Source organism: Saccharomyces mikatae, assembly GCF_947241705.1.
Source record: "Saccharomyces mikatae IFO 1815 strain IFO1815 genome assembly, chromosome: 6".
NCBI classification, from domain to species: Eukaryota; Fungi; Ascomycota; class Saccharomycetes; order Saccharomycetales; family Saccharomycetaceae; genus Saccharomyces; species Saccharomyces mikatae.
The window spans coordinates 13,681-36,927 of record NC_079261.1 but is presented as its reverse complement, the minus strand read 5'-3'; the positions used below and the strand labels follow the sequence as shown (position 1 = coordinate 36,927).

Here is a 23,247-nt window from a genome sequence, read left to right as displayed (position 1 = left end):
GTTGAGATCATGGGACAATTTGAGAACATTATTAGGATCCCATTGTTGATAAGAGAGGTATTATTATGTATACATAAATTAACAGAAGATCGCTTAGAGGGTAGACAAGTATAAAATGTAGATTCAATAATCATACATAATATTCTTATCTATTTTTTTTGTTTATACGTTGCATTTCATTATTATATTACATTATTAATCCTTGCGTTTCAGCTTTCACTAACTTTCATCACTGTTTTTCAAAATTCAAGTCATAATTTAACACCCTATATAATATTATACAAGTAATGATAAAAAAAACTTGATTAATAGCAAAGTATATTATTAGTGATGTCGAGTCCCCCAGAATATCTTTCAGCTTTACTGTTTTGAAGCTGAATTTTTAACCAACGAACAACCTAGTACCAATTTTCTTTTCATAGTTACTCCAACACACTTGTGTGTAATTAATGAAATGTGAAAAGATATCTAGCTACCCCGATATAGGGCAATAAAATTAATCCATGAACTCGTTATACTTTTCATTTTTTATAATAATGCATCAAGTAAGCCATATATACTGTAAAGTTCTACGATGCACAACGCACATATGTATGTCTATAAATCAAAAAACCATTCCTGACGTTATTGTCAGTTTAAAACAATCTCTTGTACAAAGGTTTCTCGTCATGTTGTAATTTCTCATTATCGTAATCAGCATTTCTTCTAGAAGCTGGGACCCAGGATGTGGATTTCCATGGTAAAACCCCGTCTATCCACATTTCGTCAACTTCTTCTAAAGAAAGTCCCTTTGTTTCTGGAACAAAGAAGAAAACGTAAAAATACGAAAACGCTAAGCAGCCCATGAAAACGTAACCATAGTAGAAATCAATTGCTGACGTAATGAAAGGTGTGAAAAACCCAATCAGGAAACCCCATAGCAAGTTGGCCGCAGTTGCAACTGACATACACTTGGATCTCACTCTTAGTGGAAATGTTTCAGAAATAATCACATAACAAACCGGTCCCCAAGTGCAGGAAAAGCAGAAAATGTAGAAACAAGTAAAGACAATCATACAATTACCAGCACCTTTGGATGATGGCTGGTTCTTACCATTGGGATATAATCTTGTAACACCAACAGAAGCATAAATAACCATGCAGGCTGTCATGGTAGCTGCCCCAAGCAAAAGACATTTACGACGGCCTAACTTATCAACTGAGTAAAGTGAAAAGAAACATGAAGCAAAATTAACGATACCCAATACAATAGAAGTCTCGAAAGAGTCGGTCATACCAACAGATTTGAAGATAGTAGTACCGTAGTAGAAGAAATAGTTATCACCAGTAAGTTGTTGCAAAGAGTTAATCATGACCGTCATTGATAAACGTTGGAACACTTTAGTCTTTGTCGAAAATAATTCCTTCCAAGAAGCTGTTCCCATTGCTTCTTCGGCCTCAACACCCGCTACAAGAAGATCGATCTCGGCAATCACAGCAGGATCGTCAACGCTAAGCTTATTTGACTTGGCAAAGGAAGCTCTAGCTTGTTCAGTCTTCTTAACTTGTACCAGAAACCGAGGCGATTCCGGGACGAACATCATACCTCCGATCATGATAATGGCCCATGCAAAACATAGACCAAGAGGAACACGCCATTGAACAGAATTTGAGTAAGTTTTAGTACCATAATTAGTACAATAACCCAGGAAAATGGCGAATGTCACCATCAATTGCCAACAAGCAAGCAACGTACCTCTGATATGCTTTGGTGCAGTTTCTGAAATAAGCATTGGAGCAAGAACACTGATAGAGCCAGCACCAATACCAGCGATAATCCTTCCAATAAAATATTGATACCATTTATCCACAGAGGCAATCTGAATAACAATACCAACCATATAAACGACAATAACTATGATTAAACCCATGCAACGACCATAAATATCACCAAGTTTAGACAGGAAAAGACAGCCAATGGCACTTCCCACATTAAAGATAGACACAATCAACCCAGTTCTCACATTAGACAAGTAGTAAGTGCCTTTGGAATGACTATAATTACCAAATCTTCTTAAGAAATCAGTCTGGTTGACAAACCCAGAAATTGTACCAGTATCCCAACCAGACATAAATCCACCAAACGCCATACACAAACACATAATAGAGACAGTAACATAGGCAGAAGCAGGCTTCTCTGGGAGAACAATCTCCTCTGCCTCTTCCCCAGTACTATTAGGAAAATCTTTGTTCTCCTCCACAGTTGGTGCTGAAAGATGCGAGGAATTATCCGCCGACAAACGGCTACCTTCTACAGCCTCCATAGGAATACATTCATTCGGTAAGTTAGTTCCAACAGAAGTCATACTTTGACGTTATAATTTACTGATCGTATCCAAGGAACGCCAAAAGATCAAAGAACAAAAACTCTGGAGAAAAAAAAAAAGTGCCCGTTAAATATAACTTGCCAAGATTCATTTTATCATTTATGTTAACCTCAATACCCCAATATGTGAATGTTTTACTCCTTGCGTTATTTCTTCAATTGCAGTCAATTCAAGCATTCGCAGCTTAGTGTCGTAAAATTGTAAAGTGCCTAGAAGACAATGACAGCACTCGGGAGTATTTTCGGGAAAAAATGCCAGAGATGATCAACGGGTAACGCGAATCTCTCAATTCTTCCAAAAGCTCTTAGTCTTACATGGGCCTATGCCCAGCTAGGCTGCCTCACTTGTGCGGAGTTACTAGTTTTTGCGAAACCTTCTTTGCTAGCAATTCTACGGCCCAAATAGAATAAGCTATCACGCTTACCGGGAGGTTCCCATTTCCGACAAAGTTAATAAATTTTTCCATGGATAAATTCAGACGGTAATAACCTAAAACCTTTAGTTACAGCAGGAAAAAATATGGAGTAATAAACTATATTCTTTTTCTCAACATAGAATTTTTCGGGGAAAATACGGAGAAATACGGAGAAATAGAATAGGTGCATCTTGCCTTTAAAAATGATGACCGCCTTTATTAAACAAAAAAATACGTTCTTCCTCAAAAGATGACATGCTCAACTCCGAATGATTGGGCAGGACTCATAGCTCGTTAATTTGTGGTAACATGGATAAATGATGTATTTCGTGACTAGTTTCCACATTTTCCGAATATAAGATCTCGGTTGTTTCCGCAAAGGGAATTAAGGAAAAGTGAAGAAAGTTATGACAATTATCTAGAATTCAAAAAGGTGGAAAGAGTCACGGTCTATTAAATTTACTTCGCTAGCTTTAAGGACTCCGAAAATGAGGGATGAAGTGATCTGGCCGGGGTTACTTCCCAACTTGTCTAGATTAAAGAGTTAGGTGTTGACACTATGTGGATTGCTCCATTCTATGAGTCTCCTCAGAAAGATTTGGAATACGTAATTGCCAACTATGAAATGATTTGGCTTCGCTACGGGTACGAACGAGGATTGTTTCCAATTGATCGAAGAATTTCATAAAAGAGGTATCAAGGCGATTGTTGACTTGGTCGTTAACCATCGTTCTGAGGAGCATGAGTGGTTCAAAGAAAGTAGATTTTCTAAAACAAACCCAAACCGTGACTGGTTTTTCTAGAAACATCCTAAGGGTTACGATGAAAGAGGTGATCCAATTCCCCCAAACAACTGGAGGACTTTCCTAGGTGGATCAGCTTGGAGATATGATGAGAGAACAGGCGAGTTCATGTATGTTTTTGCTCTTGGTCAACCTGATTTCAACTGAGAAAATGAAGAGTGCCGTAAGGCTATTTATGAATCATCAGTAAACTATTGGTTACGTCACAATGTGGATGGACTCAGAATTGATGTGGGTAGCATGTACTCTAAAGTCGAAGGCTTGCCAGATGCTCCTATTACTGATCCAACCGTTCCTTACCAGGATGGGACAGCTTTCTTCATAAATGGACCACGTATTCACGAGTACCATAAGGAAATGCGTCAATATATGATTTCTCAAGTCCCAGAAGGCAAAGAAATTATGACTGTTGGTGAAGTTGGTATCGGGAATGAAAATGACTTTAAGGACTACACTAATGCCAAGGAGGGATAACTTAACACGATGTTTAACTTTGAGCCCACACCAGTTGGTGAGGCCCGAATTTAGGTATGAGCTTACTCCCATTACCTTGAAAGACTTTAGGCAGGCTCTTGCAGAAAATTCTCTATTATCGAAAGACACTGATTGCTGGTCCGCTATCTATGTAGAAAACCACGATCAACCTCGTAGTGTTTCGCGTTTCGGTTGTGATTATTGTAAGTGGCGTGTGACTTCTTCGAAAATGTTGGCCACACTTATCATATCATCTACTGGTACTGTGTTTATTCACTAGAGTCAGGAACTGCGAATATCTGACTTCAAAATACAAATTTTGAACAAATCGAATGTTTCGAAGGCACTGGTACATACGCTGCTATCAAACGTGACTTCGGCGAGGACTCAGAAAAAATGAGAAAGTTCTTTGAAGCTTTAGCTTTGATTTCCAGGGACCATGAAAGAACACCTTTCCCATGGACTGGTGAAGAACCTTGGTTGGATACAAATGAATCGTTTAGGGACGGCATTAACGCAGAAGCTGAGTTGAAAGACAAAGACTCTGTTTTCTTTTTCTGGAAAAAGGCCTTGCAGGTTAGAAAAGAGCACAATGATATTCTTGTGTACGGACATACCCTCCAATTCTTTGATTTAGATAACGACATATTGTTCATGTTCACCAAAGATATGGATAGTAAAAAGAAAGTTTTACCTTTTTCAATTTCAGTAGCAACAACACAAATTTCCAAGTCCCTGATAAAAGGGCTTCTTGAACTATATTTTCCAGCAACTCTGCAGAATCAGATGGCAAGTCGCGTACCTTACAGCAATGGTAAGGAAGGTTTTACTCATAAAGTAATGATGGCATTAGTGTTTATTTTCGTATGTTTCTGTAGAGATTCGTAATGACAAAAAGGAATTTTTTATCTTCTTATTTTTGTTAAATTATGTTCTCCTGTTTCAGATTACGTTTGTTCTTCCTTGCGCATTGTATTTTTATCTTACAAACCAGCTGAAAGCAGTCTTTTGTTGCACCGCACTTAAAACACTTAATAATCAAATACTGTATCCCATCTCATGATATGAAGAGAAGTAGAATGTACGAATTCCAAAATAATGCTGAAACGAATACCTTTTAAGTGTACGATTCCTGAGACCATGGACATCTACTACTTCAGTAATCGCCCCATTGGAGGCCTTGAAGCTCGAGACGAAAATTTAATGAATTGTAACTCTTCTTGGTTATTTTATTTAATCTCAAGATGCAAAGAAGAAACGGCCCTATAGGTGTTTTCGCTATTTGCGACTGGCTCATTTCCTCTTATAGCCAAGAAATGAGAATGAAAAAGGGGCAATATATTGTATTTTGGCTCAATGTTTTTATAGCTTGACCGAAGAGTTCACAAGAACTGCACCAACAGAACCATTGAACTTGTTGCCTCATGCTGTTGTGACTATTCACATAGAAATCCAGGAAAAGCTTAAATACTGCATTTTGTGCGGTATCATGCGTGTTGTTCACCTTCCAAAAGTCTATGAGTCGGAAAAAAAAGTGAATTAATTCTTCAAAAGTAAACCCCACATATTTTAGGTTGTCGGAATTAAAATTTAAGCGTATTAATGTGAAATATAGCTAATATAAATCTTTGAACTGATAACGGAATAGTGAAATTAATTCCCAACTATTCCAAGTTTGATAATAATTAGAATATGATTTTATTTGTCTCATAGAATTAAAGACATTCTTTTAGCAACCGTATTATATGGTAATAGCGTAGCAAGATGAACGAAAGAATTCATCTGTTGTACCAATATCTTGAAGGATAGCAAATTCTTGTTTTAACACTAATCCACACGTAAATATTGTGAATAATATTATTTAAGTACCGCTAGTAACGGAAGATACAATGCACTGTATCGGAGTTTTAATTTTACTCTTTGGTCTCCTTTAAGTTAAAGGCAACGTTGGGATACGCACTATGCTATTCCCTCTACTTACTTTTGTGGGAGCAAAAGCTACCCAGTTTCCATTGTATCTTTATAACATATTCACTCACTTCACCGAGTTGTAATTACCTCGTAAACCATGGCAGGAATAGTGGCAGACCGCTGCGTATGGATGTATCTAGTCCTTTTTCTGTTTCTGAACATATAAAAGTATAGTAAAAACATATAGTAGGTATCGAGTAATGTTTAAAGGGCGATTTTCTTTGATTTTTTTGATACGTACTTGTCAGCAGCCCCACTAGAGCATTAAAGTGCCGGTGAGCCTTGATTAAATCACTTAAATGTTGCTAATATATGAAGGCATTATGCCTGGTTATACATAACTAAAGCTGAAGCAAAAAAAAGGTTTTTAATTATTCTTGCGAAGCGTTTTTATTAGTTTTAATTTGATTGAAATTCAAGGAGTCCTATTTTTCCATAAGTACAGTACCATTTGTTTTGTATTACGCTTCAAGCTTTCAGATTCTGCAAGTGGCCTGCTGAAGATGTTGCAACTTTCTATGAAAAATTTGTAAAATTGCAAGGCAAGAGCTTCTTGCGAAATCTCACTGTCTTCGTGCTCAACAAACCTTAATACTCGAATATAAAAACAACTTTATTTTGATCATAACATTATATAACAACTAATATCATGCATAGACAAGTACTATGTCTTGCGACAGTAACGATGGATAGGCCAACTCCGGCTTCAACCTTAGATCGGCATATCTTTATGTTTTACTTGAAAACACGATAATCAAAAATACTGTCGTAATCTCATAATGCTTCACACATGCTAACAATTATATTATCATTAGTACCCACTTTCTGAACTTGAAGAAAGCCACTATCCTTTGCTCTACCTAAGCCTCTTATATATTAAAGAGCAATCAGGAATTATTCAGGGCACATCCAACAGTGGAAATTGGCAGTGGTCATAATTACAACCTCATAAGACTTTGAACTTGGAGGGAAATAGGCTTAGTTAACAATCTTATCGGCTTCTTCTTTAGTTCTATCTGTAGTTTCTAATGGCTTAGAGATAGGAAGCGTGATAAGTGCACACTGGCACTTTTTTTTAAACTTATCAACCAATGTGCTATCACAATGCTTAAGAGAAAAAACAAACTTAGATATATCGAACAGAAAACTCCACGCCTCTGACTCGATTTTCGGATCATACTGGTTCACGACGTCCACTAATGCGTCCGCTATTTCTAGTGCCTTCACTGATATTCCAGGACCGTGTACCGCATAGAGATTGTTCGGGATCAAAAATGTGTCTTCCAACATGTCTCTAGCGACCTCTACGGGAATATGCGCGTTTTTGTTGTTCGAAAGGAAACTAATTCGCATACCACTTATTTGAAGAACCAGCTTCCAAGCAAGTGTTCTAATCCAGTGCCGCGAAAATGATATGTCTACATAACCGTAGGACCAGGGCTCTATCTCGAGCGGCACCGTATGAAGTTCCTTCCATATTTTTTTTAAAGATTCTTCAGTACAAGTTACATTAGCGCAATCGGTAGCTAAAGCATCAAAGAAGCATTTTCCTGGTACAGTGAACACCCTAATCATTTCCAGGAAGCTATCCAGAGAAAGCCGGGGATCGGTTACAATCTCCGGCTGTGGTGGAGCTATCGTGGTATCCAGACTTGTAGCACAATGTGTATATACAGAAAAGTATCTCTCCGTCAAGAGAAGTAAATAGTAAACCTTTCTTCCAAGTTGCTGCTCATTGAAAGGGAGACGTTCTAAAGTTTCCTCGCGATGGTATCCAGCCAGCTTGATGAGCCCTACAGCTTCACAAGAAAGTCGGTATGAAGTTCTTGAATTAGACATCTGTGCGTAACACCGGTTCAAGCAGTAATATGTCATAATCTTGAATATGTCACTGCCATTGAAATCGTCAAATTCGTGGCGTGACGACATGCACGAACTCGACAGCTGCTTCCCTGTAAATGTAACCCCCTCTTCGGATTCAATTTCAGTCTGTAAATCGCTAAGAGTGGCCGCTGAAAGAGAAACCAAAAACCAGTACACACAGTTTTCATCGTATCTCTCCTCTAAAAGCTTGTGAAGATCATCATAGCAAAGTAAAGGCCAGATCACATACAGTTTATCGTTATACAGCCGCAGACATTGATCGATGAGTGTCTTTGGGACCTTCATCATCCCTGCAACGCTACTCTTAGTAAGTACCTGCACATTTTCTAATATTTTCAAGTTTTTTGTCTTAACGGGCTTTGGACCTCTCTTTTTCAAAGGCCGAAGATATGTACACTGCAGATTATGCTGTAGACAACAGTTACATGGTTCTTTACGATCACACTTTACTCGACGAATGCAACAGCAGTCGCATGCCTGTCCATTGTGTGCCATTTTTTGATGCAGGAGTTTTTTGCTTTGTAACCATCTGACAGAACAATGATAATTTCTTGAAATTAATCTTTTTTTCTCCGTATTTAAATCGAAAGAACAAACAGATTAATTAAGCCGGGGGTGGGGAAAAACGCGCTGACAACGTGGGGTACTTTTAAAGCGGGGGGGGGTGGGGGAAAAAGGGATAGGAACCACACAGACCAGTCCGTAGACTCCTCGAGGACACAGGGGAAAAGGGACTTCACTTTAATAAACTACTGATTTGACAGATCTTAAGAGCAAGATATATGAATCTCTACGTACATATAGAAATATTCATCCGCAACAACAATTTCACTTTTCTGTTGGATCGTTGGTACAAGATTTTGAACTTATAGTGTGTAGTCTTGTCCTGGGAAAATTCGAAGTTTTACTCCGTTGAGCTAAGAGTGATAGAGTTGATACCGTTTTCTTCGTTCAGATTTCTGGCACAGCAAACTTAAAATGAAATTTATGAACGCGTTGTAAGCAACACGATGTTGCTTCTGTGTGCTGCCGATTATTGGAACGGCGGAGTTTTTTTCGCATGAATTCGGGCTACTGAGAAACTCTCGAACATCATAATACCGTAGTATTTTATCTAAGCGTTACATAACACAGTGGCAGGCGTGCAGCCAGAGAAGCTCGTTAAGATGGTATACATGCGCAGGATTCGTAGCTTGATTCTCAACAAAGGAAAAATCGAAGTGAGAAAGATCTTAGGATAACTTGTATCACGTCACTAGAGATGTAGTGAAAAAGATCGTGATTGGTAGGGCATTTCTTTTTATGGATATGACGTTTCCGTTATATTAAGTTATTTCCATCCGAGGAACTAACGATCTCTCACGAAAGGTTAAAATGGGCGGATTATTGTAGCAAGATTGGTAATTAGTAGGGAGATATCGCGAGTCGGAACGCATATAGAACTACTCGCTTTATATCATTAGGATGACTATTTTACCCGTGCGGATCTAGGTTGCAAAACCTAAATGGTGAAGGAAGCCACATTCTACGGGATTTACACAGCATGTTTCGAAGAGCCGAACAACAGTGTATGGGGGATAACAGAAAAGGAATTGCTTCTAAGCTGGAGTACGCCAAGGGGTTTTACGCCGATGCGATTTGGACCTCGCTTCACTGCTTGCTGTAATATGGTACAGGCGACAATGTTGCAGATCGAGAGAAGGTGTAGCCGCGTGACTGGTTTTTGTGGAGACCTTCTAAGGCCTACGATGCTGAAGGCAGACCAATTTTACCAAATAATTGGAGGTCGTATTTCTGTTTATTTGCGTGGACGTTTGACGAAAAGACGGAAGAGTTCTACTCCATCCGATCTGATCTCAAATGGGAAAATGAGGGTTGCGAAAAGGAGATTTACGACAGTACTATTGGATGTTGGTTTGCCGGATGCTGCTGCGATTGACGAAAACTATTAAGGCAACACATTGAAGCAACACGGTGATTCTTTCACACTGAACAGTGCACGTATTCGCGAGTTCCACCAAGAGACGGACAAGTTTATGAAAGGCAGAGAAATTATGGCAGTTGAAGAAATGCAGCATGCGTCCAACAAGACCAAAAAGTTGTTACGAGTGCTTTGAAGTACAAACCTAGTAGGTAGTTTAACGTCTAATAATTTGATATGAGGATTATTGAAGTATAGCATCAAATGCTCGCACTCACAGGGCTTTTCCGGTATGCCAAGGAGGATGAGTGCGGATCACAGCCATTATTTTTGGGTTTCTTGATTTGGATGACAAAAATCTGTTCAGTTTCACAAGAAAGTTCCTTTTGCTCTTTATACAATAGTCTCACGTGCGAGTGACAACAAATCGCTTAAATTAGAGTTCGAGAACTGCCCATAGGAAGGGGTTGGTTCAACTTTTACAACTTTGAAGTCGTGGAACGGAAGAATCCATATCTGCTAAGGAGAAATACTAAGTCGATAATAATAAAGTATAAGGAAATCCTGTAAAAGGTAAATAGAAAGTGCTTCTTCTTTATCAAATTTTAGCTTTGTTTACCTTTTTACGTGGACCAAAGCTCCCAAAACACCACCACTACTTTTTTATATAGGACTGGTTTGGATATTTTACTTGAGACCTTATTCTTGCTAGAAGTGATGATAATACAAGAATAAAATGCGGGTTTCTGCGGAACTACAATTTACACCGGTACACTGAGAACAGCACGAATTAGACCCGAAGAACATGTATCCATGCGGAGGATCACATGGCATAGGCTTTAGGGAAAGTCTATGTGATATGAATCGAACCGTCTTTGAAGACGGTAGGACTACTGCAACTGATGATAAGATATCAATACTTTCTCAATGACCTGGTAGGCCATTGCTTGTGAATTTTCGGTAGCAACAAAATAGAGCTCGCTTCAGAAATACTGAAAAGGAGCACGTTTGTCCATTATAATTTGCCTTTTTAGTTTTTACGTTTGGTAATACTGCAAAATGCAGATCAAACTAATTATTTGACCAATAGTTACAATGAAGGCTTGGGAGGCCCGACTAGCATGCACTATACCAAAGGAAAAGTTCATTGAACGGAGAAAACGCAGATATTCTAGTAAGAAACACCCACTCAAGAAAGCCACCAAAAGTGACATCGTGTATTCTTAACAATATTACTATAAGGGTGAAAACAATAATGAAAAGAAGGCTTCAAGTTCTCTGTTCCCGCAACCGTCTTTGTTCAACCAAGAGCAGTACTAAGTCAGTTCTCTGACACGTGCCCTTTGATGCGCCGCCATAAGATAAGTTCCTGCAGCAACAGAAGTCTTTCAGAATGTAATAATCAAATTAGAGGTACAATGAACACCAAAATAATAAATAAAAGAAATGAAGTGTGTGGTTAACAGTCTCTTAATACTTTTTACGTTGGCAACCGATATGTATACAACCATAGCATTTGGGTATATCGATTGTAAAGAAGTCCCTGATGTGTTAGTCGCAACTGTTCCTAACAAGGTGCGCAAGGCTTTAGTTTCTATAGTAGTGTTACAGTTGGTGAAGCAGCAAAATATCTGTTTACTTATACCCCCTATGTAACAGAACAGGTAGTCTTTTTCATATTTACTCGTGGTACCATAGTTGCTGCTAAGGGCTTAGATGGTCTGGAGCACCTACCCTATCTACCTTATACAGTGACGGAAGCACTCGAGGTTTTCGACACTTTTACTAGTGAGGCATATGAACAGTGGCGGATACAATCCATCACCCCAACAGAGGGACTCGCGTTCAACTAAATTTGTGGGTTCAATCTCAGCCAGAAGAACTAGAAAAATTACTAAAATTATAACTAGAAGTATTCGAAAAGTATCGAAGAGAGGGGTAATGTTTCAAGTACCTAAAAGGTCAAGTTTTGTTCCATCTACTAGTGTTAAACTGCAAGTATAGTGTAGAAAAAGGGAAAATAATAGATTCAAAACAGTATATACCACGAAAACAAAATATAAAAAAAAAAATCGCAGTCATCTTCTTGGAGATAACTGACATGTATAACTATGCAGGATAACGATAAAGGAGAGGAACATTACACATATTAGAAAACTACTTCAATGGTAAACCGAATCGTGTAGGTGAAACACTCGTGGTTTACAATAGGAACTCGGTTCTATTACAAACATACGAATCTACGATACCAACTGTAAGATAGTGGCAAAGAATATCTCAATGGCAGAATTATCAAGGAATTTAAAAATGTTCTACAGCGAAGCGTGGAAATTGTTGTCAAGAGTCGCGGTTGCCAAGGAAAAGCACGTCAACCTGAGTAGCAAAGAAACTATTTTAAAGGTAGGTGCTCATACACATATGTACTCAAATTTTTACTTTATAAAGAGTGAGCGCTGGAGAACAAAACATGTACCAAGATCGTTCCAGCTGGTTTAACATATTCATGGTAATTTGTATGTATTGACTCACTATAGATTAAGAAAATACATCAGATACTCAATAGAGGCAATTGGAACCATACAAGTAAAGGAAGAATTGATATAAAAAATAAAGGAGATACAATTTCTAAATGGACGAAAAATATGACCAGCGGCCATTACTACCGTAATTATATATACGGATGACGTGCATCCTCACACCAGGGCAAAGACTTTATGGCCTTTTTTTTAAGAAATGGCCATTACCAAAAGACAACTAATATTAAGAGGTCTTAACTAAATGGTACAAAATTTTCAGAGAGAAAAAGTATTGCCATACTTACATCAGCAAAATTCTCAATATGCAAAGAACTAAAAGTTTTTACCTGAAGGCTAATGTCGAAGGACTTTTAGGATATTAATTGAAACACATTTTTTGATAGAGGCAATTTTTCTAGGTGCATGGTTTATGTTGAATTCTTCTTATGGTTTTTGAAGCTCTTTCACAAAATTTTTGGTAATTGTACATAATATTATGATTTATTGGTAAAACAAGTATCAACACTCTTATTGGTCAATTATGGAGCGGGGAATAAAGCATAAAAATTGGTTACGTAACAGGGTAATGAGTGACATCATATAAAAACGAAGAAAAAAAAATCTGAATATTATGTATAGTTCCTGATACCTTTTCGTGAAGTTATATAACCATTCAAAAAACTTCTAGTATATTCTATACACCTAGTATCTTAATCTTTATCAGAATGGATTCTAAAAAAAATCACAAAATCCGCTAGCAGCTGTAGTAATCGTTTTTTATTCTTTTTTCATTTAAATGCTAGTTTCATCGATTCTATTACACTATCAAGTGTCATGTTGGAGCTTTGACTAAAATCAATGTTTATTCTAACATTATTATACAGCTCCCATAAATGATTTCTTCTTTTAATCGTCTTTCCCCATTGAACTAGTAATAGTTAGATGAAAATTGATTGTTGCTTGAAGAATTATTCGGGATATTAGAAACTGCATTATCAGATCAATAGCCTATTAAAGCTATCAACAGGCAAGAAAAAACAGGCAAGAAAAGGTAAAAAAAACAACCTCTAAAATGAACCGCAAAGCATGCACGACTCCCCAGGAGAAGCGAAATTAAAACTTAAAAAATGGAGGACATATTATAAGCATATTGAAAGAACATATTAACAATAAAAGATCTGAAAGAAAAGCAACTAATCTGTTTATTTTGCGATACTTCATCAATTCGTATATCTATAAAAAAAAGTTAGAGATACAACTAGTCGATCTATGAATGGATAATTTAATCAAGAAAGTTCAAGTTACTTCGATGTCATTATGTTCCGATTCAAGTGTGCACGACAGTTTTAGTCTAGTATCCGGCAGCTGTAACAAACCCGTCAAGTAATGCAGCAAGGCCAACTGCACCTGGATCTGGTAATCCACCTTCACTGTCGAGTTTTCTCAGTTCCTCCTTAGCCACGTAAGAAGCACGCCCAACGAGGGCATCCATCTTCCTTGTCTTCTCAGCACCATCGTGGGCAGCTTGGGCAGCAGCTCTGGGACCCTTTCCGGCCTTCAGTGCTTCAACGAAAGGTTGGAGAGCATCGATCAAAGTCCTGTAGCCTGGACGTGCTCTCGTATACTTATACAAAGCATCCAATGCAACACTAGAAGCATTTTTGAAAGTGTCTGCGGTAAGTTCTTTATCCCCGGAATCTCTAACGCCCTGTGCGAGAGCGGATAGGTAGATAGAGTATAAGCCACCGGAGGTACCACCCATAGAATCTTCAACCATATACGCAATATCCTCAATACCAAGGGCAGCATCTTCGAGACGCAAAGTGTGGTTTTCGATGGCTTCCTTCAATGCTTCACCACCGGACACAAGTGTGGTTCCGCAATCACCATCTCCTGCAATGGTATCGTACCATGTAACCTTTGGTTCAACTTCATTAATCTTGGCAATTCCAGCAAGCAAAATTTTAGCAAAAATATCATAATCAGCTTTTACACCAGAAACCTTTTCATTTCTTAATGTTTTTAAAGAAGGCGCAGTTGGAATTTGGCCGTCAGCAAGGACTTCCCAATCTTTCGCAGAATGGTACATTTGATTCCACCCACATGCTGTGGTGGGATAATCGAAATACTTGAGAGTATCAGCGCCCGCTTTCGTAGCGTTCATCAAAGTGATACCAAATCCTGGCCCATTCAAAGCAGTAATGAATGCTCCAGTGATTGTTCTTTTGGGCACAATTTGATACTTTTCAATCAATTGTTCAGAAATGACCTCAGCTGCATAACCTAACTCTAGATTTGACATACCACCCATGTTGTTAACCATGAGGACTACATTATCCGTGGGTTCAAATTTCACATAAGAACGGTCTTCATCCTCATCGAGAAGTAAAGGCAGCATTTGAGATACAAGTTCAGGAATTGATGGCAATGGAGAAGACTTGTAGGTACCAGATTCATTATGAATACCCATGCCAATTTCATACTCATCTTCACCGAGAATAGCTTCAGGTTTGTGGCCAGGAACCGTGCAGTGATCAAGTGATGCAGCAATTGTGACACTATTATCGACAACCGACTGAGCAACTTTGGCAACTTCAGATAACTCTAATCCATGCGAAGCAGCAGCGCCAGCAATTTTATGCACCAACACGGTAGCCCCAAGACCTCGACGTCCGACTAATGAACCTTTCTTTTTGCCGACAGAGACATCATCTCCCACAGCAACAAGTTCTACCTTCATTCCAGCAGCTTTAGCTCTTTCAGCAGCAAGACCAAAATGTATGATATCACCGGTGTAATTTTTCACAATGATCAAAGTGCCCTTTGGAGATTCAACAGCCTTAATAGCAGAATAAATCTGTTTAGTTGAAGGAGAAGCAAAAATTGCTCCCGCTGCAATCGCATCTAGGGCACCATCGCCAATAAAACCAGCATGCGTTGGTTCATGACCACTACCACCCCCTGAGACCAAAGACACTTTAGGTGGATTCCCTGAACTTGGAGCTGAAGCAGTCCGGAAAACTACTCGGTCATGCTTAATTACTGTAAGCCCTGGATTGCTTCGAGCGAGGCCGAGTAAGTAAGGAGTAACGATGTTTCCATCTGATTTGAATTGTTTGTGAGACATGATTGTTTAGTCGATTGCTGTTGGATGTTGTCTGACTTCAATATAGAATATACAATGCATACAACACTTCAGAATAAGATCAATCGAGGTTCTTTTTTATATACATTTTCAGATTGCAAAAATTGAAAATTCAATTGCATATTGCGGCATTTTTCTCTTCTTGTATTGCTGAGAACCTTATTCAATCTAGTAACTATCCAATTATGGTGACGTAAGTATTTGCCTTACTCAATACCTCCCATCCTGGACTTGCAAGACAATGTCGTTAATCTTTGAGTTAAATTATTTCAAGATCAAGCTATGATCTGGTGCCATGTTTCTGTGCAGCAAATCGCTCTCTGCGGGAATATTATGAATTGGAAAGTTAATTAATCTCTAAATTAAGTTTAGTTATTAGACTAACTTACCCCCCGTTTTAAACACCGCTCCGGAATATCATAATTTTCCGGTACCCCACTTACCCCGGAAATTGATATCAAAAAAGTATGTCCTAGCTTTATCCATTTCTGGCTCGATGAATAGGTTTAGAAGGTTTTTTTTTATCTCTCTTATCCATATAAAAGAAGCATGTTTAAAAGTAGTATAACGCACATCATGTATATGATCGAATCCAAGTGATGAGTTACAAATCTGGGAGGTCAACTTCCTCTTCTGAGAGTGTAAGGTCACCAATGGTAAAAGAAATTGCTAATGAGAATGTAGCTTGGGAAGAAAATGTTAAAGGTTCTGGGAACAATAATAGAGCTGATACCACTACTTCAATGCGGAGACTAAGTGAGGCTCGAAAGGCATCTGAAACAGGAAGATTATCGAGAAATAAGCTTTCTCCTTTGACACCACTGAAAAAAGAGTCTGGTGAGATGGGGTCCTCTGTGAAACCTCAGTCTTCTTCCATGGGGTTTACATATTCCTTACCCAATCTAAAGGCTTTGAACAGTTTTTCTGATGTTGAGCAAGCGCGCATGATGCGTAACTATCTGTCTGGTGGCGTAAGTCAGGGCAATAGTAACAATTATGTAGATCCGCTATATCGTCAACTGAATCCAAACATGGGCGGTACCAAAAATAAACCAGTTTGGAGTCTAAACCAGCCATTACCACATGTATTGGATCGGGGTTTGGCAGCAAAGATGATACAAAAGAATATGGATGCGAGATCCCGTGCATCTTCGAGACGAGGATCAACAGATATCTCGAGAGCCGGTTCTACTACCTCAGTAAAAGATTGGAAAAGGCTCCTCAGAGGTGGAGTACCAAACAAAAAACTTGGGGATATCGAAGCGCAAACACAACGCACAAATACTGTTGATTTAGATGTCGCATCCACCACATTGGGACCTGAAAACCCTCAAAAGCCTTCTAACAAGCACATTGAAAACGTTCAGCGTAAAAAAAAGCGCTCTCTACATAACGTCAACTTTTCTTTTGGTGACGAGAGCTATGCATCCTCTGTAGCTGATGTAGAATCTAGAAAACTGAATGACACGCAAACTATTGATGGTTCTACTCCAACTTACGCAAAGCTTCCTGAAGAACGCATTGAAGAGAAAAATAAAGATGTGAGTGCGTTAGACGGTAATGAAATTTGTGTCTCGGAAGAAGACGATCAGAGTCCCATGACATTCCCAAATTATTGGGCGAAAATTCGGTATCATATGCGAGAACCATTTGCAGAGTTTCTCGGGACGCTTGTACTTGTTATTTTTGGTGTTGGTGGCAATCTTCAAGCAACGGTAACCAAAGGTAGTGGTGGTTCGTATGAATCCCTGTCATTTGCATGGGGTTTTGGTTGTATGCTTGGTGTTTATGTCGCAGGCGGTGTTAGTGGTGGTCATATCAACCCTACTGTTACAATTTCAATGGCAATATTTCGAAAATTTCCCTGGAAAAAGGTTCCTGTATATATAGTTGCTCAAATTATTGGTGCTTATTTCGGAGGAGCTATGGCTTATGGTTATTTTTGGAGTTCGATTACAGAATTTGAAGGAGGTCCACATATAAGAACTACAGCAACTGGTGCGTGTCTCTTCACCGATCCAAAATCTTACGTAACGTGGAGAAACGCTTTCTTTGACGAGTTCATAGGTGCCTCTATACTTGTTGGTTGTTTGATGGCACTGTTGGACGATAGTAATGCCCCACCCGGGAATGGTATGACCGCATTAATTATTGGATTTTTAGTTGCTGCAATTGGTATGGCCCTTGGGTATCAGACAAGTTTCACCATCAACCCAGCGAGAGATCTTGGCCCTCGTATATTTGCTTCTATGATTGGTTATGGTCCACATGCTTTCCATCTTACACACTGGTGGTGGACATGGGGAGCCTGGGGCGGTCCAATTGCCGGTGGTATTGCTGGTGCCCTCGTATATGACGTATTTATTTTCACTGGATGTGAATCTCCAATTAACTATCCCGATAATGGCTATATTGAGAATAGGGTAGGTAAAATCTTGCATGCTGAATTTCACCAGCATGATAGTACTGACTTGCCAGCGATCGAAACTGAAGATAATAGCAACAGCAATGCTGGTAGCAAGAAATCTACCCCTATTACGTCCTAATCTATACCGTCCTTTTTTAAGATTTATAGTCTAATTAGTGATTTCGCAGATTACTGTATTGAACACTACTTCGTAGAACACACGATTTAATGTAATGAACTACTGTATTATTCAACTTTCTCTCTCATAATTGTACCCTCGACCCTACATGCAAAATGAATAGGAAAGAAATGTTAACTTCATAGATAACGAATCTATGATTGAAGTTCTGCAATTACCCGAGCTTTTTAGACATAGTTAACAAACTTCAAGAGTAACATATACAAAATAGATTATTGTGTATACTTGGTAAGCGGTTGTATTTGATGGTTATCTGCCGTATAATCAATCAAAACAAGTATTTTTTTATTCTGTGATGGAAACTACACCAAGTGTTTTATTGGTTTACCTTACCAAACCTGGGAGTTTTTCTTGGATATGAAAGCCTATATGGAAAATGCAAGCGCTCGACGTGGAACAATGATACTGCTTGAAGATTCCCTATTTGCGCCGAAGAAACTGGAGAGGTGTCCTTTTGGTGCAATGTCAAATTTACAAAGCTGCCCAACGGATGATAACTTTTTCGTTGTGGCAAGGGTACAGTCTGAACCACAATCCAAAGGAGGTTACCATCGAAAAAAAAAAGTCCATGAATTGTTCGGATAGCTCCAAAAAATCACGCTCTTAGAAAAATTCTAATGTTGACCTTGAAAAACTTTCGCATGATGCCGAGAAAGATAACGAATGTTGCCTAAACGCATCTAAGCCTACTGTAAAAAGATTACATCACTTTTCTTCGTATACTGAATGCGGCGGTTAGCTCATGAAAATATTTGATAGATTATCAATCGTATAATTCTTAACAAAATATTGAGTAGATCAAAAACAATAATATAACTCGGCAGTCAGTTCCGGATATCAATTTCGGAAAGAGGTTGCCTTTTGATAGTAAAGGTGTTCGAAAAATTACCCTTCAACGTCACTTCTACGTCCCTCATAAAATTAGCTTTGCCAAGTCATTCCAGAAAAACGTGCTGCTAAGACACTCACAGAAGTTCTCGTCAATATTCTATTCTACGTCCTGTTGAAATTTACCAGTACCCCTTAAAGGTCGATTGTTTCAAAGGCAAATTATAGGCGTTTGCATTATGTGTAACCCTCGAGGTCCGGAAAAAACATAATTCAATTCTTTAACTCCGTCTACCCCGCATTTTCTCTTCCAAGATTTTCCCCGCAAACAAAGACTCTCGCAAGAGTTTAAAAGTATAATTAACCTTATTTTTTAGCTTCCATTATCGAAAATTTAAGGTTTTCGTCATTTGAATAAGTTTAACACGTAACCGAGCAGATTCAAATTCCACATTTCCCTCATGATGAGATATTATCGAATTTTTCCCCAAGTATTAGCTACTCTGATCAAGTTTTGTGCATTTCTCAAGTTCATATTTTTTATTGGATAAGTCTAGAGAAAATATTAAGCCAAGTAATCTCATGGTTTGCTCTTTTTGGACGTAATTGCAAATGTTCTTGAATTGCAACTTTTAGGAATTAGTCCAAGCCTATTTATTCTACAAAAGATGAAAGAAGAGAAATTCACGTTCTATAGTTTGATCTGCATATATTACATGAGATCAATACTGATTACACTTCTCTGTCCTCAAATATTATAGTATAATTTATCATAAATTGCACGTGGAAACCTCAAGTGTTGCATGAAATTCTCTAACGTATTTTTTTACCTTTCTTATTAGAAACTGCTGGCACCCTTCAGGTTTATTCAAATAGAATGGACATAGGGTGAGAGGAACATAAGGCCAGAAGCTTGTTGAAAAATTTATACTTGTCAATACTGATTTGAAACAGAGGCAAATGATAAATAGAGGTTCTCGCAGCGAGCAAATGTGTCCTTGCGTCCTTGCGTCCTTGTTTTAGTTGTTGAGAAGTCCTGGGAAGGCGTTGATTTGCTTTAACCAACTATTACCGTCCTTGTGGAATGACAGCTACACAATGGATTCCTGCAACGAGTTTAAAGTTTTCTCTGATCTCACTAAATTCGGTTATTGATATTTGCTGCATGTGATTCTTTTTTTTTTTTATTTTTTTTATTTTTTTTTGATGTATTCCATTAATGATATGCCCATTAGGTATGTCAATTTACATAATCTAATAGGGAGTGATTGAAACCCACAATCCTTGAAGTCAAGCACTCTAAATTTCAAAACAAAATAGCACATATTGATACGTGTAACTTCGGGTAAGGAACAATATTTGCACTTAACCCAGGATGCCGATACTTGAACCAGCTGAAACTTTTTCCTCAGAGCTGTATTTGAAACTGAGTAGTTCAACTTTATAGATGCCCTCAATTGAACCTCATGCCCTACTTACAATATAAAGCATGATTTTGATATCAGCCCTTTAACAAGTAGAAAGTTTGATTATTAATGGTGACACTTGTTATGTAACCACCACTACTGTAATTGCGAAAACACATATTCTGGCCTTCCAAAGATGATGCAGGTTGATAAGGCTAAAAGATGTCCAGAACTAGCCCTTATCCATTATATTTATCAAAAGAAAAATGGTGTTGAGATATTTGAAAAGGTTACACTTTTGTTGTTCTTTGTTATTTCTGAAGGCGCTGAGCAACTTTCTTAATCAGAAATGGCAGTCTACATGCCTTTCGTTCCCCCTTTCCCTGGGTTCACTGACTGAATTAAAGGTTTGAAATGGCTATGCTTAAAAACGAACTTCCCAATGTAAAGTACGACAGCAACTGGTAGGATAATATAAACATCAACGAAACCTCGTCCATCAAAAGATACGAAAGATGCCCATCCTTGAAAATAGTGCTGAAAAAAGTGTGAGCAAAAATCAGATTAAGTATTGATGTCCACCGATAAAAAACGCTTTATACGGTATATCTTTCGCCAATCTTCCTTGACGAACCTATGTTTTTCTTACTGTGAAATGTGTATAACTTATTACACCTCACAGCATGAAAACACCGACGCCAAAAAGATTAACAGTATGAGAACACGCGCTTGCAGCCACAACTTTCATATTTATCAATGATATTAAACCTAGTGAGTTGAAGGCAGTGATAGCAAGAATTGCAATGCCCCTTTCGTCGGATCAGACTAGATTCATTAGAGCAAGCAATTCACGTGTGTAGTTTTTCCTACTTCAGCTTACAATATAAAATGATCCAATGGCGCACATACAACCTGTAAGAAAAACAGCACTAACTAGATTATCTCTCCCGGTCCAAACATCATGTAATACTGCTATAATAATGGGAAATTCGAGAATCTCGATGGAGGCAAAGAGGTTTAAATAGTCAAACGGTATTGTGACTCCATAAAAAATAGCAACTCTAATATAGACAACTATAGTCCTTCAGAGGGTTCATCGCACGGCAAGGAGAGTGACCTTGCAAAAGTATTCTACTCTATTATAGCCATGGTTGTAGATTCTGCTCCAAAGTAGAAAGTTGAACAAAACACAAACAATCACCCATTTTTTCAAATTTATGTGATAGCTAACCCAAACTGTCGCAGTAAACCAAAGGCTGGCCTATTAATAAAAACCTCGCATATGTCAAAGTGGAGAGAATATAACAGATCATTAACTCCAACATTTTAACGAGGCAATCAAATATTCTGCTTGACCAAAGAGGTAACCATCAATTAACGAAAAAAATTCAAAGGGAAACCAAAATATTAAGAGGTCAACATAGAACGCAATATGAAGGCCCCTTTTCCCCCTCCAGAACTATTGTATGGATGAAAATGTGTTATGTTGTCTGTAAGACGTCAAATAATTCATTAAGGTATAAATAAACACAAACTGCAGACAGGGTATCGCTTTTTACACTGCAAACGAAAGTAGGAAATGCGCCGGCTGAAGGTTACTAGGTATTGATTATGCTACCAACACCATCACTGCGAAGGCAATAACCAAATAATGCTGAAGTCCAAGAGTGAAGCAAGTGGCCCGCCTTTGTCAGGCGCATCTCTTGCTTCAACAAACAACAAGGACTAATAACACTGACCTATAAGCAATGAGACATGCCTACCTTTAAGTACCCTTTCTATTGCAGTATGAGATCGAATCTTGGGCACCAGAATTTTCATTAATGCCAGCTTCAACTTCAAAAGCAACAAGAAGCCTAACATCTTTTCTTTTCTTTTCTTTTTTTCATGTCCATCGTATCACGTTTTCAAATTGAAGACTGTCTTTGGTGAAAACGATTAATAGCTTGTATGTTTCAGAGCGATGACGGGCAAGATTGAAAAAAAGGCAAAGTTTTCCTAACAGGATCTATTAAGTATGTAGTACTGGTTCTGTTCATATGTGTATCAGAAAATCTACCCCGGAAGTGTGATTTTTGGAGTTATATGAGTTTGAAAAAGTAGTTCTTTCCGGATATATCATGCACCCTCGAAGAATGTGGTACGACCGTAGACAAAATGCCCCAATAGTTTATTGAACATTTTTACGAAAAGTTTCAATAAAAAACAGATAAGTTTGGTTAATTTTGTGCGAGAATTGTTGCTACGTTTTTATATCTCTCCTGACAATGAGGAATTGATGATTTCTTTGACTTTGTCAATTAGGTTTCAGTTTTGATTAGTTCAAGGGAGAAGAGATCAAAAACGGAGCCTCTCCAAACTAACTTTTTAGATATTAAAATACCCGATGAACAAAAATATTATTCTTCTCATCATCATCAATTATATAGACACATTTCCCCTAGGGAGATTATGTTTTAGGCCAAAATCTTAGTTTACTACTACGATTTTCTGCAAATTTGCTCGCGGGTGACAAAACTTCTCTAGCAGTATATGTTGAACACATCTTAGTATATTGAGCAGTGCAACGCCTTACAATGAACTCGATTATGTTTTTAACTACGCCTGTGCACAACTTAAAGAAGGATTTAACATAACCCTATATCCTACTTTTGATCATATTAGGAAAAAGAGAAGGTTTTTGTAAGAGCTAGGAAATTAAGAGTCCAAAAGCGATATTATTATAGGAGCATGAGTTTAAATCTCAGGTTGATCTGAGATTCAAATGTTTACTAACAATTAAAACCTACCTGGTATTCAGCTTTTTTTTTATGCAAAATGTCGAAAATTATCATAGGTTTAATCTCGAGAAGAATATTAATAATCACGTGAAATAGTCGATATGAATAGCAAGAGAATGGACTACTTTGTAA

The 23,247-nt window shown here is 38.1% G+C and overlaps 6 protein-coding genes across 6 annotated transcripts; 3 read left to right on the top strand and 3 right to left on the bottom strand.

The window, feature by feature from the left end:
• Positions 1-635: 635 nt before the first annotated feature.
• SMKI06G0100 (sugar porter family MFS transporter) lies at positions 636-2,345 on the bottom strand (the record flags this gene model as incomplete). The annotated part of the gene is made up of 1 exon (XM_056222050.1): positions 636-2,345. One exon carries the CDS (start codon positions 2,343-2,345, stop codon positions 636-638), a length of 1,710 nt encoding a protein of 569 aa, XP_056081780.1.
• Positions 2,346-3,824: 1,479 nt separating this feature from the next.
• Positions 3,825-4,058, top strand: SMKI06G0090 (uncharacterized protein; the record flags this gene model as incomplete). The annotated part of the gene is made up of 1 exon (XM_056222049.1): positions 3,825-4,058. The coding sequence occupies one exon, from the start codon at positions 3,825-3,827 to the stop codon at positions 4,056-4,058; it is 234 nt and encodes a 77-aa protein (XP_056081779.1).
• Positions 4,059-4,454: 396 nt separating this feature from the next.
• SMKI06G0080 (uncharacterized protein) lies at positions 4,455-4,946 on the top strand (the record flags this gene model as incomplete). Its single annotated transcript, XM_056222048.1, has 1 exon — positions 4,455-4,946. One exon carries the CDS (start codon positions 4,455-4,457, stop codon positions 4,944-4,946), a length of 492 nt encoding a protein of 163 aa, XP_056081778.1.
• A 2,061-nt stretch (positions 4,947-7,007) lies between these two features.
• On the bottom strand, positions 7,008-8,201 carry ZNF1 (DNA-binding domain containing protein; the record flags this gene model as incomplete). Its single annotated transcript, XM_056222047.1, has 1 exon — positions 7,008-8,201. One exon carries the CDS (start codon positions 8,199-8,201, stop codon positions 7,008-7,010), a length of 1,194 nt encoding a protein of 397 aa, XP_056081777.1.
• A 5,500-nt stretch (positions 8,202-13,701) lies between these two features.
• Positions 13,702-15,477, bottom strand: DAK2 (dihydroxyacetone kinase; the record flags this gene model as incomplete). The annotated part of the gene is made up of 1 exon (XM_056222046.1): positions 13,702-15,477. The coding sequence occupies one exon, from the start codon at positions 15,475-15,477 to the stop codon at positions 13,702-13,704; it is 1,776 nt and encodes a 591-aa protein (XP_056081776.1).
• A 617-nt stretch (positions 15,478-16,094) lies between these two features.
• On the top strand, positions 16,095-18,041 carry AQY3 (Aqy3p; the record flags this gene model as incomplete). The annotated part of the gene is made up of 1 exon (XM_056222045.1): positions 16,095-18,041. The coding sequence occupies one exon, from the start codon at positions 16,095-16,097 to the stop codon at positions 18,039-18,041; it is 1,947 nt and encodes a 648-aa protein (XP_056081775.1).
• Between the last annotated feature and the right edge of the window lie 5,206 nt (positions 18,042-23,247).